Genomic DNA, 20,802 nt, shown 5'->3' on the forward strand with positions numbered 1-20,802 from the left:
TCTCAATCAGGCATCACAACAAGAAAACCAAAAAGCAAATTAGATGTGGTTAAAAAGAAATACTCAGAATGATTATTAAAACGTAAAAGGAAAAAGAAAGGAAAGGACAGTAACAGTATCGTGACTGACCGGCCTCTCAATGAGGTCGATGCAGGGCTGCAGGTCGAGGCCGAAGTCGATGAAGCTCCACTCGATGCCCTCCCTCTGGTACTCCTCCTGCTCCAGGATGAACATGGTGTGGTTGAAGAGCTGCTGCAGCTTCTCATTGGTGTAGTTGATACACAGCTGCTCAAATGAGTTGAGCTGCAAGAGGGGGAGAGAAATACGACAAATGACGGCACTGTTGCTGGAAACAGGAATGAAGGACCAAACCTGAAGACTTCTAATGTGGCTAACAAACATTGTCAATAACTAAACAACTTTAAACTTTAGATTCAAACCTGGAAAATCTCAAAACCAGCGATGTCCAGGATGCCAATGAAGGAGGCACCCTGTCGTTTGGTTCTGTCCAGAGCTTTATTAATGCGATGGACCAGCCAGCGGAACAGACGCTCATATGTTGCTTTAGCCAGGGCCTCCACAGCAAAGTCAGCCTAAAAGGAGGCAAAAAAAAATGTAATAGTACAGGAATAAAGAAATAGTCTGTCTAAAATATGTGTGTGTAACATCTAGAAAAAGTGAAACAATAAGTGTTGTAGATCTGTAACTGACCTGCTCTTTAGTCTGAGCTTTCTGAACGTAGTCTCTTCCCACTTTAATTCTTGGTGACAGAATGGCTCTGGTAAACTCCAGTACATTCATACCCAGGAGATGACACAGCTTCTGAGCAGCTGGGGGGTGGAAAAGGCAAAGAAAGGGAAAGTTTAATACAATGATGGTGTAGAATTTGAAAATGTAACCCTCTTCAGCCTTTACGGGGTAAGGAACCATATATGAGAAAATATAATATAATAAATCAATAATCTTCATTTTCTCCATGAAAATTAAAAAAGTAAAACAGTCTTCTGATTTCCATCAATAAGCCTTTGAAATTCAGAATTTCCAACTATTTTAATGAGTGCTGTATAAAGGGTTAATATGTTAACAATAGAACAAAAAGCAGTGATTTATGCCACTATTATGTGACAATCATATAATTCAACTATTCATATCAAATAAACAGAGCCCATATATCAGAATAAAAGATGGTTGGAATATATTATCATTATTTGCCTTTAACTGAATAATATTCAGATTTATAACCGCCTTCTAATATTAAATCTAACTGAAAATGTGTTGTTCCTTTTCTTCATGGCTTGAGCATGTGAAAAATAGAAAAGGCATGATCTGGTCTTAATCAGCCAAGTCTTACTGCAAAAACAACAAAAAAACATCTGCTTTAGTCCTACGTTCTGCTGCTTTAGGGAATATCTTGAGCTGAACTTGAGGTTGAACTGCATCGCTGGCATTAAGACTCATTCTCCTGTCTCTCACTTTTAAGTGCCAAAAATGCAGTGCCACATGTGCAGGAACTGGAAGGCTGTGCCCCATTTCCTTCAGTAAATCCTCTCAATGACGTGGCTTAAATAAAGGCAGGTTGACAAGGCTTTTGGAGAGGAAAGAAAAGACATAAATCACCAGTTCCTGTGGTGTGGATGAGGTGCACAGCGTGAGGGAGGCACCGGTGGAGGAAAAGAGTTGAAATATATATTAGAATATGAAAAGAAGGTTGAGAGTGTCTTGACCTGTGAGCTCCCAGTCATGAGGTTATAAAACAGATGCACAAGGATTGCAGTTTGTGTGTGAGTAATTCTGGATACTTACCAGTATTATCTGGCATAGAGGCTTGGTCAGTGTTCCTCTCCTTCTTGAAGATGATGTTACCAAACTGAAGCACTGAGGAGACCACCTTCAACATGGCTACAAATATCAGAGCCCAGAGGAAACAGAATTATTGCCGTTCCATATAAAATCGAATAATCCTTATTTATCTCATGACTGCTGACAAACAAGAGGCGGTTTCATGGTCTTAAGGGCATTAAGAGGAGGCTTTGATTTCATTTACCGTTTCTTTCTTTCTTCTTTAATGTTATTAGATGTTAATTAAATAGGACCGTCACTAATTGTATTGATTGTATTTATTGAATTAATGAATAAATACTGAAATGAATCTAATGAAATGTAATTGGGTGTGACTAGCAAACTGCAGTCAACATATAAAAGCCATACTTGTGCGTTATGGTGCCTAGCACAGCTATATCATAGGATATGTTAGCAAATGTTCACATGTTCCTTTTTGTGTGTTTTTTCTTGGCTCTAGCATTGGAAATCGGTTGCATATGAGGAAACCACCCGTTACAGCTTCATATGCAACCAATTTGGTGAAATCTCTCTCTCAGAGATATGTCACTTAAAGAAGTGAATGACTGACAGAACAGACTCCAGTTAACTTAAAACCATTCACAATAAACATCAGAGAGTACTTAAAAAAAAGGAACAAAGACGTATGGTTTCTGCAGGTGTACCAGGAAACATACCCAGAATCTCCTCATGGCCGAAGCTCATGATGTGCATGGCCTCCATTGTCTCTTGGAAGTTGTCTTTGTCCTGTTGGCCTGGGATTGGGATGTTACCGTTGGACAGGAAACGGTAGCTGTTGAATCCTTCCAAAAGCAGGTCCGCTGTGGACAGACAAATGGAAAGACAATCAGAACCATGCAATGACAGAGGACTGCTGTGTTAGGTACAAACTAAATGGCTGCAGCCCTTATGACATTAGAAACAGAATATTCGAGCACATGGCTGAATGTAAAATTCTAATTTGTAGATAGCAGGCGGTCATCTACAATTATGATGAACAGAAGTACCCAGTCTACTCACATTTGAGGTGTTCCCCAGCCCCAGCCAGCAGCTGGTAAAAAATGTGGAAGGTGCGCTCATCTTTGGCTTGACGGATAGCTCTGGATTTCTCCAGTAAGTCTGACACAGAGAGGTCAAGGAAAACCAACCAATACATTTGGTAGGTGAGTATGAAACACGTCTGGCCAACAAAGTGTTCTCATGTCTGAGGTTGTCCTGAAAACGTTTCTGATAAGTGAACTAAAAACAAACTGGCTCTTTGACTGCCTTCATGTGAGGCTTGTCTCAAACATATTCTCATTAACTGCTTTAAAACAGGATACACGTTTCAATATTTGCCCCAACAATGTATCCGGTGACATCGAAGTTGATCCGGATGAATTTCCCCTGCAGAGATAACACAAGATAAATGTTCAGGAAGTGAACCATACGAGATAAACAGAACAATGTACCTGAACCTGCATGAATCCTTCATAAACATCAACAATAGTTCATTGTGATGGAGTTTTCACTGACACCACATGGAAACTATTTCTGTTGTGATTATGTATTATGTTGCAAAAACATTGTAATCAGACAAAGTAATTTGGAACAGGAGCTCCTGAGAAGAGACTTTACTCATGTCCCTGTTGTCCTGAGGAAATAAGAAGTGCTGCTTCCAAACCGAAGGCTCCAGTTAATTAAAGTACAGCTTTGTGGTAGCAGGCGCCACTGTCCACCCACATTAAATGCTAAACTGCTCAGGGTGAAAATAGGATGATCAAATTACTTTCAAGATACAAGCACTTCTATTTTATTCTGGTGGTAGATTAAGATCGTGAGGAAAAAGGCGAGGCCTCCATGAGCATCATTCTTCTCTACTTACAAAACGTGAAGAGTTGTCATTTTTTACAGTCTTTGCGTTCCCAAAGGATTCGAGGATGGGGTTAGCTTGTAAAAGCTGACGTTCCAGTTCACCCTAAAAATGAAATGAAACACAAATAAATACAGTACAATTAAAACATAGAAAGAGAGAATGATGTTAAAATAGTCCAATGCAACCAAGTAAGGCCAATACACAAATATGAGAAATTGTGAGTTGAGAACTGGAAGCATGCAGCCAAAGACAGCAGACTCTTAAGTGATGTGGTTGATGGAGAAAGACTCTACATCCTCTATCCCCATGTAGGTTAACTGAACTAGCAAAGCCACAGAGTAGATTATGGCAGGTCATTATTCACACTGAGCAAGAAGAACACAGCACACAAGAGCAAATCCTCTTAAGCCCCAGACCTGAGACTCCCGCTTAAAAACAATGCGACCTTTTATCAAACAAACTAAACATTTAATACTAAAAATAAATAAATAAGCAGCTGAGTGAAATTCAAAAAGTGGCCAGTTGTAAATTTCAGGTATCTTCGGGTGCATTGTGGCAACACAAAGAGCGCCTTACAAGTCAACACAAGACAATGCGACCACACCACCTGAAAACATGTCCTCAGAGGTAATGTCTTTATGTGACATAAGGTTCAAATAAGCAAAAACACAGCCTTCTTCAGTAAGAAGAAATTCAGGTTAAAATCACCTCTCGATCATTAAAATAGTTCTGTGTCAGTTTTAAGGCATTTTTATTGAATTAGGGTAAAATCAGCACTTGAAAAAGTCATCTGGCGCGTTATTTTCTGACATTTTATGAGCTAAATGAATAAGCTGGTCATAGTCAAGATCTCCACGCACAATGGACTTTTTGTATTTCCTTTTTTTTTAACAAAATATTTTAAGTCATGCCTTGTTGCCACAAAACTTCAACAACACAATTCCATTTGCAGAAGTTTTATCTTTAGAAGTTCAAACGGCGAATGGAATTTAAAAACAGAATTGAACAAAGCCCTGCACTGGTTGGCTGAAAGTTGTTTTGCAGATACTGGTGGAGATAATTTGATTTTTTTTTTTTGCTATAATGAATCCAAAAAGCAATTTTGCCATGCCAGGGAGAATTTATCCCCAACAGAGACAGTTTGACATTTCTCAGGCTGTGTCGGGAAGGACGCTTTAAGAAGCTGAATAAATAAATAAGTGGCTTATGCAGATGTTTAGACAGGTGTTTCCACTATGTGTCCATTCAAGCCGCATTGTGGGCTTCGTCATGACCAGAGAATTTGAAATGGCTGAGGGAAAAACTGTTTTTTCTCTGCTAGTGGCTGAGAGGAATATATTCCCATTACAACAAAAATAGCTCCATACTCTCAACGTTTGCGTAGGCCATTTTCCACAAGTGAGGAATCAGCACTGAGCTCAGGATGTGAGACTTGTAATGTGATCTTTGGCCGAGGAGAGCATGATGGCCTGCTTTTAATTGAGTTTTTGAGCAGCTGGAATGAAGCAGGGCTGAACTGGATAAACCTGATACTTCTCCATCAGAGCAGCGGTGCAGCCCACAGAGGGCAGAGGATTCAAACCCAAAGCCTTTGTTTCTATATAAACCCCAGCCTGTGGTGCAGATTGGTACTAAAATTGTTCACTGGCAACCTCCTGTCATCTGTGTGGTCTGCTGTGCACACACAAACAAAGAACAGATTACAAACGCCAGTGGGGGTCCAATAGCAGCATTAGCAGTTGACCCACATTCCTGTTGTAAAGTGAGCATGTCAGAAATGTGACAGCCAAAAGTGGTGACTCCTCCACTTGAGCTGGCCAATTGTTGTGTAGCTATGATAAAATGGGAGCAATCCAACCAGCTTCAAAAGCAGCTTCAACATCATCAGCCCACACTTCAAAACTTGTATTTTTGAATTAAATAGAGAAGATTTCTCATGAACTCACAGTTTTATTTATTGCTTTGCCTACTAAACAGCTACAAGTTTGTCTCTTGTCATAGTGCAGGCTGTTTGGCAAGCTGTGGAGGAATCCTTCAGGACAGATTTAGAGGAATCAAAGAGGATCAGTCACAATCATCCCAATAAATCGTCTGGGGCTGACGCCAGTTGTGGATGTGTGTTCACTGCTCAACATCTGCTCTGGGGGTCACAGGGCCAGACAAATATGGCAAGACGCTCTTTCCAATAGCGAGAAAATGCAGAACACTGGACAGAAACAAGCCCATGAGGAGAAGCCATTTGAACCAGAGTCAGAAAAGAGGTCGACAGACACTCTGCATGAGCCACTAGGTCAAGTGATTAAGTTGGAAACTAGCGAACCACTTCAATCATGTAACATAAATGTAGGCTACCTGCATGCATGCAGTATAAATTATTATGCATAGCATTGAATAAATGGATGGGTTATCATATGAGCCAGCTGCTTGTCTAAATGAGGAATAGTTTTTAAATGGTAAGACCTGCAGTGTTTTAGGCTGCAACAAATGAAAGACTGTTTGTTGTTAATATGTTCTCTGAATGTCAGTGTATATTTATGCTTGACAGAGGACAGATCCATCTCAGTCATAACAACACCTGTGGGATTTTTGAGCTGAAAAAACGATAAGAAAGAATAAGAGAATGTGTCCGAATAGAGAGCTGCTTTCTTTATAAGTAAGCTATATATTACAGGCTCGTATTATAGTGTTTCTCAGTATAAATCACAGCTAGAGAAATTTAAACTTTCACAGTGTGTACTAAGCTTTACACCTTAAACATGAGCTTAAGCAGCTCCATCAGTTTTCAGTTGGTGTCCTCAGTCCAGTATCAAAACACTATCACATTTAAGTTACCATCTGTTTAGTCTACACATTCTTACTGTATGTGAGTATGGATGAATATCAGCAAACACTATATCTCTAATGTAATATCTTTTATGGGAGCATGTTTTAGTTGTTTATGGACTAGCCAAGTCTACTAAGAGACTGACTTTATAGTAACTAAGTATGAGAAATCAAAAAGAAAACTGATCTGATGCTGTTTGTACAGATAGAAACGACGTTTGAAAGTGTTCGGTATGGTGACCAATAAACTGATACTGTTAAATGAAAGAGGCTATTAAAATAGTGAGGACAAAGAGTAGAGATCATGCAATGCAGAAGTTAAAGCCAAACTACAGCAGGTGGCATAAGGTGGGTGGAAAGCGTCTACAGCCCAGCATCATGGAATATTAAGAGTTGATAGTTATTTCATCTAAAAGCATCTAGAACCCCTTTTATACAGTGAGGTGAGACAGGTGAGAAACTACATGCTACTCACATAAAACAGGGGTCCACTCTGTAGGATATAGGGAGATTCAATTGTTACATAAATTGTTTATAAATGGCATTAATGTCATGGATACAAGTGGATCTGTAGATAAAGCTAACATTTCTGAAATGAAGCATTAACATCTATGCAAAACCTATAACAGCCTATGAACGAAATTAGCGACAGATGTTATTACAATAGTCATCGCTACCTCAGTGATCTGTTATCACGGCCCAGAGCACAGCTGTTGTTATGAGGACCTTATAGCTATACAGTAACCATCCTGTTGCTGGTACATGCACTAGGTCCAGGACAGAGCAGGTAAACTAATCATCACCTCTAGCAGTGACATCATTTAAACTAGACAGCAGCTCAGTCTCAACAGTTCAGAAGATGAATAAAACACACATATATACTTTTAACTAACACGTGAATCACTATCAGCATCTTTATAATATTTAACAGCAGTAACATTATTACAAAAACCACAAGACAAAAGTCAAGGCTCAACAAGTACAACAACTACCACAACAGATAAACATAGCATGCATGTGATCATGTTTTACTGAGTATAAATCAATATAATAGAAAGCAAAGTAAAACACTGTGCACCACAACAACAAATAAAGTCTGAATATTCATGCTGCTTTTCAAATTTACTTACAATTGCATTTTGAGCCTGACAGGGAGAGACAAAGTAGATGCTAAATATGCTGTTTCATTGTTCACTTAAACAGATCCTTTATGAGGGTCAGTTATAGATATAGTTTAGTTTGAAAGGAAAATGTTGGTGTAGCATGCACATGTTGTGTAAGAGAGTGTGAAAAACTTGCCTGTAGTTTCACTGGTTTGGGTGATTCTGGCTGTTTGTTACAGAGAAAGAAATGTAAATCGTTAAATTGTGTGTGCACAAATCTGGTGCACAATGTCACTGCAGGTGCTTCCATGCCATTTCCATATTTATTACATTTATTTTTATCCAATTAGCATCTAACAACAATCCCACCTTGGCCAAGGTGGCCATTTGTTAATCATTATCTTTACAGTGTTCCCGCTGATAATCCCCTGTATGCCCTCTCCTACAACGCAATTCAGCTTTCATCAGAAAGCACTTTTTACATCAGTATTCATATTAACGTCATATTACATCAGTCTAATGAGCTTAGCTAATCTAAGTGAGAGCAATGAGAGAGGTATAAGCAGCACTAAGTTTGACAGAATACTCACAGGAATGTTGTGGTCTTTTCTTCCTTTGTGGGAGGAGGCAACATGTGCCAGGTACTGAATGACCTTTTTTGTGTTTTCTGTCTTTCCAGCCCCTGATTCACCTCTGCAAGGCACGAGAACATAATACAGACAAAAACAGGCATGCTGAAAATACTGAAAAAACACTAAATGATCAAAATAGACAGAGTAGTACTGTTTCTTATATGAATGACAGTTTTTCAGGCAGATAGCTTTGAGTTTTAAAAACTATTTGGTTAAAAGCACAAATATAATGTGAAACCAAATACTGGTGCATACCTAATGTCTATCTATATCTATCTTTCACTGTACTATATTTTCAAGTGTCAGTCCAGTTTAGCAGCTGCAGTCTCTGGCAAGCTGTTCACTTCTCAAACTCTCCAACAGTGACCGTGGCACAGAAATCTTCCCACGACCACAAAGCCAAGCAAAAACTTTAGGGGGAGCAGTTTGGATTTAGAGCATACCTGAGGTTTTACAGTGACTGCAAATTTACATACACCAAGTATGCACAACATATTGTTGTTTCAGATTGTGTGAGTGTGATGTGGTTGTGAGTAGAGAGCGGGGAGTGGGGAGTAAGTGATTTCAGTCTCTCTGAACAGGAGATAATCATGGACGGATTGCGTCAGTGTGTCTGCTGTTAGCCTTGGACTGCTGCGTGTTACATTCCTGAGCGCCTTCATTTCAAAGACATGAAATATAAACAGGGAGTGCAGACCTAATCATGACCTGTCAAGTAGAGTTTGTGATTTGAAATGAACGTGTGTAATATCACTATGAAACCATTTAATAATGTGCACAGGTCACTTTTTACAGCATATTTCACTATCTGATAACTGTGATAAATGTCCTTTAAGACCTGAACATCCACCTGCACATTAGAAAAAGCTTGAGGTATTTGAAATACCGTAACTCACCGACGGACTAAATTCAAAGTGTGGCTGAACACTGGGAATTTGCGCTTTTTGGAAAAAAGAGAGTAATGATGACCCACTGCTGCTGTGCAAGACCAGGAACCCCAGGAAAAGAGAGTTGTTTGGAGGAACTTCTTGGTAAAACCGAAGTTAGTTATACCCTTGAGATGTCACAAAGGTCGTCCAGACAAAAGTGCAACTTCCCAGCGTTCAGCCACAAAACACGAGTTTTGTTAATAGCTCAAACCATTGGGAGCTACAGTAATTCAAATACCATGTGCTTTAACGGGCCGCCGACGATCCGTTAGGTTATAAAGGGTCAATACCCTATTAAGTGTCATCACTTTCACAAGAGGACCAGCGTGTTTTGATGATTGAATAATTAAAATATACATTGACACCAGTCTGTTAACAACATAATACTCACCTGCAGTTAGATTAACCTGTTTTTTCTCAAATAGTGGTACTCCAATGACCCATGAATGGCAATGGTAAACTCCTTTCCTATGATGTTAGTCGTAGATTTAATGCTAAAATATGTCATAGTGGGGGAAAAAATCATGAAAGATTAATGGTAAAAGTTATGTGTATTTTTTTAATGCAAGTAATCAAAGGATTAATGGACTATTAATAATTGATGAACTGATTGTTTGAAGAAAATAATAGTTTGTTGCAGGCCTAAAGCAGTGTCTCGTACCTCAGTAGGTGGTGGTAATAAAATACACTATTTTATGGCATCCCCTTTTGAACTCAATAATTTGAACCCAAACCATCTGAGGAGTAGCATGCAGAAGCAAGTAAAAGTGCATGAAAAGAGAACAGCTTACAGCAGTAATACAGCTAAAATTAGATTGTGAAGGGACCATAAATTAAAGTCTACTCTGGTCTGGATTAAGTCAAATATGTGGAGTTGCAATGAATATAAACTAATTCTCAAATGACTGCATTATTTTTAATTTTTTATAGTCTCACTGTTTATGCTACTGGAGGAAAAGGGTCATTGTGTGTCTCATGTCTTGATGCCCTCTCTGGCATTTCTTTGACTACATTCCTGTCATCTGTAGACACTTGTCACTGAAATGACACCAGAGGGCTGTGAAGCAGAAATGACAGGCATTTCTCAGAGCTGCATTTCTCACTTTTCTTTCAAGTAGTGACAGGCTGGTCAATGTCACAGGGATACGTGCTTTAAAATAACTGTCAAGACCCAGGGGTGATTCATTCACTTTCACTGCCCTTATGAACTCTTGTTATTATCAGTGAATGCATCGTTTACCATGTGATGTTATTTTGAAGATAACTTAGTGGAAAGGAGACATGAAATCAGGCTAAGTGGCTCAATTTATCTTCCAAAAGAATTAAACAAAGTGTAGATGTGGTTCCTTTAGATGTTTTTTTGTTTGTTTTTTGGGGGGGCTGTAATTAAGTGCAGTGACAGACAGAAAATGAGGAGGCGCGAGGGGTGGGGAGTGGGGCGTGGGGGGGCATGCAGGAAAGGGCATCCGGTGTGGGATTCGAACCAGGGCCGTCTGCGGCGAGGACTCTACTCATTGAGCTACACTCCACCCCCCCTTTAGATGGTTTTAAGACAACAACTGATATGCTGAAATCAGACAACTACACAGTCATGCAGTGGTAGACTCACGTGCAAAGAATGGATTGGTCCTCTCGATCTGTGGGAGACAAGAAGGGAGGGTGTGGGGGAGGGGTTTAGTCATCTCTTTGGTATATTCTTGATATAGACACCAAAGTCGGTAAAAGACTGAACAGTTTGACTCAACAGGATACAAATATGATTCACCTCTGTGCAGTTAAAAAATGTAATTTGCACTGTGCTGAAGACTATTTGCAGGTTGAGGTCATGTGGCAATAAAATTTGACAGTAAATGTGTCTCCTTCAGCCTGTGGGGTATTCCAGTTTGGAGGGTCTTGTGAGTCATCTCAAGGCCATACAGGGGAAATGAATGGTCATGGTGTCATGGGAAAATGGTACTTAGTCTTTCCATCAATGACCCCATAGGGATAAGGCCTCCTGTCCAGTCACATGGTTGACTGAGCAGCCAGAAGCCCAAGGATTTGATCAAAGACACCAGACCTTCTTCACCCTACTGAACTGATGTTACACTGTCCATTTACAAATTTTGGACAACTGTCTGTCAACTCTGTCCCAGGCAATTACTAATAGTAGCAATGTCATAAAAAGTTTAAAAGTTATTAACCCTTGTATCTCTGTAGTACAGTGATCAGGAGACAGATCGACAGATAGATGTGGTGAGACTAAGGGGAAGACCTCTGCTACTGCTGTGACAGTTTATGAACCTCAGTTTATGAGATGCCTGCTCACCCTGGTGAGACATAAAGGGACCCAAAACCCAGACTGTTTGTTTGTCCCATTGGGAACAGTTAATTGTACTTTGAACATTTCAATTAATAAAATACTGCCTTTAAATTTACATTATGTTTTAAATTAAGTTTTTCTTTATTTGATAAACCAGTCGTGTCGTCAAGTGTTTGAATTATAATGCCGCCAAATAATATGGATGTATCCTAGTATACAAAAAGGCTGCTGAATGCCGAAAACATGCTGAGACCTGCGACTGGGTGATTGATTTGACAGTTAAAAATCAATTTTGCATCTACTTTCAATAAGCTAAGACGTTTTCCTGTAACTTGCAATGAGCAAACGCCTGTTCATTAGGAGGCCTGAGCTCACAGGTCTTTAATACTGTGACTGAATTGCTAAGACTGCACATTCAGTAATAGGAGGAGTTGCCAGTCATTGGTGATTGGCAGCTGACGAATTAGTAGACTGACTTGGGAGGTAGGCCATGAATAGCTCAGGGAAATACACTTCTTTTTTTTAAATCAAAATAAAGTCACTGAATGAGCCTTATTATATTTGGTATTTGTAAGGTATTTGTAATTATTTTACTTTTAGTTTTAGAAGAGGCACAACTGCAAGTACTACTCTGATCTAGCTCTAACACTCAAACACAAATAAAATTACAGCGGCTGAGTAACCATGCAGTGCAGCATGTCCAGTCTGTGACTGCATAATCTAGTTCAGCGTGGAGGGTATCAGATGGTGTCCTGATCTGCTTTTCACCATGAAGGAGGGCACTCATTTTCTCATCAATCTTCCAGATTAGAAACGCTAAAATGTGTCACCTAAGCCTGTCCAAAAATTCCTCTTACATGGTTTAAAGCGGAATCTAATAAACAAATTAACAATATTAAACTGGAAAGAACTTCTATTGTGAAAGATCTGAAGCCAAAAGGTTTTTGACCTATTGCTGTAAACCATGCTGTGAATATATCAACTCATTTTGTCCGTGTTTGTCCCTGACTGGACTGTTCTGCCAGAGGTAAAGGTTTGCTGAAGTGCTGACTGTGTTCCTTTGGGGTAATGATGGAAGGTTATCTGAGTGAGGACACAGCTGGATGGCTCATCAAGGACAACTTGAGTTTCCTGGTTTCCACTAAAATCTTCCTGCAGTCATGTAAGGGGACAGCTGCCTTCACACAAAAGCACTAACGCTAGACTGATCCTTCACAAAAGTCACCACACATGCGAGCATTAGCTGCCGCCTTTGTCACGTCTGTCTTACATTCACATCCCTATCTGAATAGGACACCAACACCCCTCAGAATGTCTCTGTTATCAGACTGGCTGCAGACACAGTGGAAAGATATGATCCAGTCACTGTGAGACTGCTCACTTCCATTCACCAATTAACCAGTTATCCTGCGACCTTAACAACAACTCCAGACTGTAAAGTGCTGATTACTGGCAGAGACTGTGTGTCTGTGCAGATGAGAATTATGTAACAGGGCTGTTATTTCTGTGGCATTACTTAATGGTCATAAGGACTGTTTTGTGGGTTTCTCATGATTGGCAATGCTGTTGCCAGCTTCACATGACTCCATTATGATGGAGGGCGGCAGAGATTTTCCCCTAGACATATAATATTATTAGCTCAAATGAAACCTGGGTTAGGGTTAGCTTGAAAATATGTTGAATACTTGATTCGTATCCTCTAAATGGCAAAAAGAGCAAAAAACGCAAACTAGTTTAAAGGTTATAATAAACACATGAGTTCCAAATTTAAAGGGTAGGCCTACTCTGAAGGTGCAACAGACAACTCAAATATGTTTAAAATATTATACCTGATAGACTTGCATCAACATTTTTGTTACTGCAACAGTGAAAAATATGAGGATTTCTTGATGCTTTGACATAAACAACACAGTAACGTGGTGTTTGTCTCTATAAGGAGACGGGGGAAGAGGGGGAGCTGATCTTAGTTGACAACAGTGAGCTCATTGTGAAGCTGTTCCACGCTGGGCCCAGGCCAGTGCCCACCACTGATGGCTAATGCCTGTATTTAGGAGTGGCAATGAAGTGCTAACACTCACCTCAGAGAGCAGCCCTGCACAAAGATCTAGCAGCTACTAAAATGTCAGGGACAAAATCCCAGCGATGTGAACAGGGAAACACATTAGCTGAATGTTCATGGTAATAAAGTCAAGCCTAGAAGCACTATGGTGCCGTCTCCTTAACAAGAGGAAACACAGTCATCTCTCTAGGCTGTCCGTGAAGAAAAAGGAAGCTATAATATAAACGATGGATGATCATTTAGGTTCAGACAGTGCATTAAACCATTATCCGAGTCATCAACTAGTGGCTCTAAAAGATATTTCAGTAAATGAGCGTCTGCTTAGCTGTGTAACGAATATCAACACCTCGTTTCCCCTTCAGCAATACTGAATCATTTATGGATTACTTAGCCCTTCCTCCTAAAGCAAACATCTACAACAAATGCTGCTAAAACATATTAAATACACATTTATATTACAAAATCTGTATTTCTAATTACAACTAAACAGTTAACTGTGCAGCATCTTGTGTTAAGTATAATGGTTAATTTAACAGTGACAGCAGACCCGTCCTTATGTGTCCAACAAGGCCATATCTCAATCACAGCTGGCACCAACTCACACAAAGTTAGAGCTTTAAAAAAAAGATTTAAAAACATTCCATCTATGAAGTGTGCTGGAACAGGAAGAATAACATCTGAAATGATACACGTGTGCTCTAACCTTGTAATGACCCATCTAAAAGTCGCTGCTCAACGTCCTGACTGACAGGATGAACCTGGGTGGCAACAACCAACCTTTCCATCACAGCTTCACTTTACTCAATTACTGAGAATGCAGTGTTTCCACTGTTCTTCAATGTTGAGACACTACAGCTACACGTGCCAATAAATTCCATAATTTAACTCTTACATAATTATCTAAGGTTATCAGGTCATGGCACAACACTATCTAATGTCCGCAGTGACTAATATAGGACACACAAAAAACACTTTCATAGCTGTATAATGACCAATGCGTAGACTATCTCATAAAATTGATTTTCCAGGAAAAATAAAGTAGTGAGTATCCATCCCATGCGGCAATTAAAGGATCTGCCTCTAAGCACATTTGGAAGCAGCTAAGCGTTGGCACGAAGCTGAGCTTTAACAGAGTAGTCATATTTGCTGATTTTAAAGAATTCTGGTGTCTGCTGCAGCGTCCTTTCTGGCATAAAACGCCATCTTCAAACACAAAAGGGGCTTGTGGTTGTTTATTAGCTCAAGGCCTCAGAGCAGTTAAACTTATGACACATTGCCAAAGGGACTTTACAGCAGGAAAGCTATATTTCAGCTTTCAGTAGTATGAACAAATACTTGTCCATTATCCTACTACACCTTGTAGATATTAGAAACCCATTTACTATCAGTCAAAAGGGATTTGACTAACCCTGATATTCGTGACACACAGACAAAGGTATTTGTCAGTTAGAATATAAAACTGCAAGTAGTTAATCATTTCAAACCATCCATTTAAAGATTGAAATGGCAAAAGCCTCTGGTGTGGCCACACCTGGGGCTAAAGCATCTGCCAAGGACTTACAAATGGAAACAAATGCAAGCGTTGGTTGTTTTGTTTCCTATATGGATTCCTTAAAAGGAAAGACCGTAATGAAATCTGAAAGGGAAGATTAACTTTGTTTGGAAAAGCTGACAACGAGATTTAGATTTTTATTCAAGGTATGCGTGCAAGCTGAAGCAACCAGAGTGATGGAAATCGTTTAGGAAGTTGGAACTTAATAGCTACATCAGATTCAAAACAAATAAGTGGAGATGGCCAGTGTAGCAGCCAAATGGAAATGACTAGAAGACAGAAGACAGGAAATCAGTGAGTGCGAAAGGGAAAATAAGAAATGCAGGAGGCTACATATAAAGACAAAAGGGCAAAAGAAGACAAAAAGTAGAAAGAACAATATTTAAAAACAAAACAGCCATAATAGTGATTTACATTATCAGACATAATTTTTCCATTGACTAAAGACACTGAAACAGTATTTGTGGTCACCAGACCAGGACTCAGGATCCGCTGATACTCAACAGTGAATGAAAATGAAAAACCTTGGTCAGGATGTCCCTACTCACAACTGCAGTTTTTGAATGAATCCCTGCATGTGGATTTATGTGTCTGAGAAGAAAGCTAGTCTGATGAACACAAAGTCGATGCATCTGATATTCAGATAATCTGCTCTGGTAGTACTTATCACACATTTATGGGACAAATCACTGGAACAATAGTTCCAGTGATTGGAAATCTGTTCCTCATCCTCTGCATCTTTAATAAATGGTCGAGCAAATATTTCCTGTTTGCTTTACATGTGTGTCCAGGACAATGTGTGGAGCTGCAAGAGTTCAAAAGGCAATGAAAGCTATTTCTGCTACAGTCCTGATTATTGGCAGGTGGGGCCAGTGTTGTCTGAGACTGTAAGCTGTGCCATTATAAACATTATTGAGCTTGATTAATCCCACGTTTTGGGACACTCCTGTAAACAACTTACCTTTTTTGAAGCCCTGCCATTAATTATATTAAAATCAGCAACGCCTTATGTCATATGTTCATCCTTTACTAAAATGGAGACGAATCAAAGAGCATTGGGAGAAACCCCACTAAGACAGATGGATCCAGCTGGACTTGATCTAATGCACTGATTAAACACCACGGGCAAACTCAAACTCCACTATCACTGAAACAAAGACCCTCTTTTACATAACCCTGCCTGGGACACTTGCAGCTCTATTGATGCATGTCTACTCCTGGAACGCATCCTACTGCAGACATGATCCTTTCTTTAATATGTCATTCCAGCAAATACAAGCACTTCCTCCCAACACACTCCCAGATATGATTAGCTTCTTCTGTGTCAGTGAGCACACATCGACAGAGCAGAGAGGTCAATTATGTAAAGAATCTTGAGGTCTAATCAATGACAGATGTGCAGGGTGTTCTCAAGATCTGCTCACACAACCTGTCTTTGTTAGCTAACACTTCATTTCACCTCCCACATGAGCAATGACTGGTTTCACAGCAATGTTGCAGTAATTAACAGATCCCTGCAAGGTTCAGACACCCGTCGGTCATAAATATGGTTCACCAACACGCTCAGGTCCAAATGTCATAAATCAAAGGCAACAAATTATTTGACTCCAGTGCTACTTGTTCAGGGGGCAATTGACATAGCAAAGCATAAACGTGAAGTATGAAAGGAATCATTCAGATAACAGAGGCTGAGGTGGGGAAAATAGTTAGATAAGATGAAATACCAGAACTGGTAGACAATACTCTGGTAGTAGCATTAATTAAACTTGATCAAATTTGTCTATTTAAAAATATACAGTACGTGTAGAAAAATCAATTGTTGCAGTCATATTGCAATTCAGATTTTTTTAATCTATTTGAACGCTGATAAATGAGCCAAAAACAGACATTTCTGTCATGTTGTTTCAGTAAATAGATTTCCTATGAAGTGAGGATAGAGGAAACTGATGATATTGTTCAGTGTTAGGCTTCCCTCTAACTTTACTGATGGCCGTACAGCTGGATATTCTTTTATATTAACCGGGTTGCTGAAACGCTCAAGGCCACAGCTGAACAGCAGCTGGCATCCACTAATCTCCAACCTACAAACCTATTTTTCCGCCACAACTCTGATATCAAATCTGAAATCTGATATCACCACAAGGGTTGGAGTTGCATAAAAAAAATAAATCACAGGTCCCGTCACAGCCTTCTGAAATGCTCGAGGCAGAGGTCACTGCCTGATTCAAGCTTCAGAAAGAATCAACAAAAAATTGCTAGCATTACTAATTGACAGATCTTGCCACCCTGCCCCCATACGTCTACGACCATCCATGCAGAAGAAAGGTTTGCAGAGAACAGAGGGTGTGAATAAAAGAAAAGGCGGCAACACAAACTAGAACCTAGATGGGCTAAATGATGGGATGGCAGAGTTCCACATCAGCTACTAAAAATATGTATCTATAACTTTTACAACATGTCAAGCACTGACGTGGAAACATCAGTTAACCCAAACATGCGTCTATTTAATAAAGCTTAGAAAAAATAACTGAGTCAGCTATGTAAAAAAAAAAACAAAAAAACAAAACGCACATTTGCAGTTAAATGAAAGTGGTTGGTAAAAATGTCTTGTGACTGTCGGCATGCTTTTGTTCAAAGACAGCCAACGTGTAATCAAGCTACTTGTTGACGCTTCCAAAACATCCTTCTGTGGACCAACATGGGGAAAGCAAAAGTCTAAAAGGACTGACGGGACTGTCCAGCTTGTCACCACCCCCACTGGCCAGCCCTCACAATCACACAAAGGATCTATTGTCGAGCACAATGGGGTCACCCTCTCTGTTCTCGCTGGTCTGATCCTAGTCAGTCACTGCTCATAGAGCCTGGAATATTTCCAACCACCGAGCAAGGATCTTTCGAAGACATCATTCAGTCTGACCCACCTTCACTTACAAGATTTAGTGTTTTTCCTTACGAATTAAAAGAAAAAAAAGCAACAACTAGAGGAGACTGACAGCATAGTGGCTGTGAAAAGAGGAACAAAAGTTATACACTCGTGCTCATGGTCAAAGTCACATCCCAGTGAGAATGATTATCGGACCATACCTAACCGGACACTGAACATATAGTAAATAGATGTGACCTTTTAAAGAGCAATAAAGAGCATAATCTGACAAAAAAAGAAAAAAGATTTAAAGCCATACGCTGACATTAAATGACATTTTAAAGTGTGTTAAAGTGGTCATTCCTGTACGTGTGGTGGACTGAGATAGAGTAGAAACTGATGAGGACCACTCAGACTTACCTTGAAGCATGCATCTGTACGCCGACTCTGAGATGGCGTATATGTGAGGAGGCATTTCGTGCCTCTTTTTGCCTCTGTACATCTCGATGATGTTCTCTGAGTAGATAGGCAGGTTTTTGTAGGGATTTATGACCACACAGAAGAGGCCAGAGTATGTCTACAGAAAGAAAAGAGAACATCGTTGTTTGTTAGTTCACACAGCACCCACACAGCAACTGTCATCACTATGCCACGGTAAATATTTTACAGTATTTTAATATTTATGTGTATTGATTACACTGAGCACTAAATGGGAAATGACTGTGCACCTTTCAGTCTACTGTCATAAGAACCGAAATGACTTTACAAGGATACTGTGGCACCATGACAATGCTTCCTGTAGCGATCAATGTGACAGTAGCAGTGTATTATCTTTGGTGGTGGTTGGCACAGCCATATACCAGCCCTACCAAGAAAGTGTTGCTCACCAAAATATACGCTGCCTGGCCAAAAAAAAAAAGGACCACATTTAGCTTTGATTACAGCAGCATTTGCTGTGACATTGTTTCAATAAGCTTCTGCATTGTCACAAGATTTATTTCCACCCAGTGTTGCATAAATTTTTCACCAAGATCTTGTATTGATGATGGGAGAGTCTGAACATTGATCAAAGTCTTCTCCAGCACATTCCAAAGATTCTCAATGGGTTCAGGTCTGGACTCTGTGGGGGTCAATCCATGAGTGAAAATGATGTCTCGTGCTCCCTGAACCGCTCCTTCACTATATGAGCCTCATGAATCCTGACATTGTCATCTTGGAATATGTCTGAGCCATCGGGGAAGAAAAGATCCACTGATTGAAAAACCTGGTCACTCAGTATATTCAGGTAGTAGCTGATTCTGATTTATTCTTTGGACATAATGTTGCTGAATCTAGACCTGAGCAACTGCAGTAGTTCCAGATCGGCACCATCTGCCTTTTCCGACCACATCTCTTCCTCGAAGATGATGGTTCCTCACTATCCTTCCAGTTTTTAATCATGCGTTGGACAATTCTGAATTCAATTTTGATGTTTAAATGTTTTCTCTGCTTGATGCATGCCAATGATTTGACCCTTCTCAAACAGACTAACATCTTTTCCACAACCATGTGACGTGTCTTTCCACATGGTTGTTTAAGAAATGAGAAGCTACTCGTTGCATCAGTTTGGGTTTTAGTTTTTTTTTTTTTGGCCAGGCAAAGTATTTTAGGCACATAAAATAAGGCCTACCAAAAAATGTGTACAACAATCAGACATCAGACTGCTGGACAACAACAAACCCTCTGTAGAACACAGGAGTTACTTGTCTACCACTGTGTGACTATGTAGTTTTAACACTTCAACTCAGATAGTACAAATTCAAACCAACATGTTGATACAACCAAGTCACACAATAACACAGATTAAGCTTTCTAGCTAGTAATAGACAAGCAGCTTAATGGAGTATGGTGGCTTTGAAGAGAGCATTCATTAATAAAACAGCTTCGATTCACTTTTTCAGAAAAGGTTATCCGATGGAGAGGTAGAGTAGTATAGTGTACACTTAAGATGGTATTGATTCATTTTTAAGAGGGGTCTTGTTTTAGATTGTTAAAACACATTCTGACCGTTTCCACAGACGATCATTGCTTGGCTTCTGTGCCGTTGCTCCTGGCTGCTTCTCTAAACTGGTGCTGTGCTGACTACCATGACAAAATAAATATACTCCTCTTATTCGGGGAAAAAAAAGATGATTACGTCTCTCAGGCCTGTGCTAAAGGATGACTTATTTTTTGGTGGGTTAACACTTGTAGACGAAGGATTTAATGAAGCTAAATCTTTTTTCTACCTCCAAGTAATGCTTAAAGGACCTCCAGGAATTACTTAGAGATAGAAATGACATGCTGCATTTAATTTTATCAAAGAATTAGTCAAAAAAACTCATTCACTATCACGTCTTCAAATATTTTTTCCCTCAAATACTGTCTTATTTCTGTCATATAGTTTGCTGCTCATCTACTTAGGTGCATTCATTTTGCATGCATTCATCCATAATCCAGATTACAATACCCAAACTGTGTGTATGGTACCAATAGGTTTTGGTGTGACACTGGCCACAGAAAACCAAATGTCAGATATGTGGAAATATTTTAAAACACTAAAATCAATGGTGATGAATTTGTGTAAAGACTGGAAAATCCCCCAAAACCTGATCCATTCCCAATCCTACATTTTGACAGCATCTCTTACTGTATTTATAGGCAGACTTTTTGTTAATGACACATATGACAGATTTGAATTTGAATTGTATGAACAAGAAATTTCTGAACAACAGGAACTTTGGAAGTTCAGTTAGTTTCTTTTACATTTAAGAATAAATCTGCTAGTATGAGTGATACTGGCAAGAGGCCAATTGTGAAGTCCATA

The 20,802-nt window shown here is 39.6% G+C and overlaps 1 protein-coding gene across 4 annotated transcripts in view; it reads right to left on the reverse strand.

Moving 5' to 3' along the window:
• Positions 1 to 20,802, reverse strand: part of LOC125003663 (myosin-10-like) — a 51,043-nt gene that overhangs the window by 21,041 nt on the left and 9,200 nt on the right. The window contains exons 3-16 of one of the 4 annotated variants that reach the window (XM_047577691.1): positions 18,378 to 18,534; positions 10,791 to 10,818; positions 8,211 to 8,313; positions 7,817 to 7,846; positions 7,648 to 7,662; positions 6,993 to 7,010; positions 3,704 to 3,796; positions 3,162 to 3,225; positions 2,860 to 2,958; positions 2,517 to 2,660; positions 1,804 to 1,899; positions 712 to 830; positions 441 to 593; positions 130 to 303 (exon numbers count right to left, since the gene is read on the reverse strand). In XM_047577691.1, coding sequence (XP_047433647.1) covers positions 130 to 303; positions 441 to 593; positions 712 to 830; positions 1,804 to 1,899; positions 2,517 to 2,660; positions 2,860 to 2,958; positions 3,162 to 3,225; positions 3,704 to 3,796; positions 6,993 to 7,010; positions 7,648 to 7,662; positions 7,817 to 7,846; positions 8,211 to 8,313; positions 10,791 to 10,818; positions 18,378 to 18,534 — 1,293 coding nt within the window. The remainder of the gene's footprint in view (positions 1 to 129; positions 304 to 440; positions 594 to 711; positions 831 to 1,803; positions 1,900 to 2,516; positions 2,661 to 2,859; positions 2,959 to 3,161; positions 3,226 to 3,703; positions 3,797 to 6,992; positions 7,011 to 7,647; positions 7,663 to 7,816; positions 7,847 to 8,210; positions 8,314 to 10,790; positions 10,819 to 18,377; positions 18,535 to 20,802) is intronic. The other 3 variants (XM_047577692.1, XM_047577693.1, XM_047577694.1) reach the window with 3 other exon arrangements.

This window comes from Mugil cephalus, chromosome 2, assembly GCF_022458985.1.
Source record: "Mugil cephalus isolate CIBA_MC_2020 chromosome 2, CIBA_Mcephalus_1.1, whole genome shotgun sequence".
In the NCBI taxonomy this organism is placed as follows: domain Eukaryota; kingdom Metazoa; phylum Chordata; class Actinopteri; order Mugiliformes; family Mugilidae; genus Mugil; species Mugil cephalus.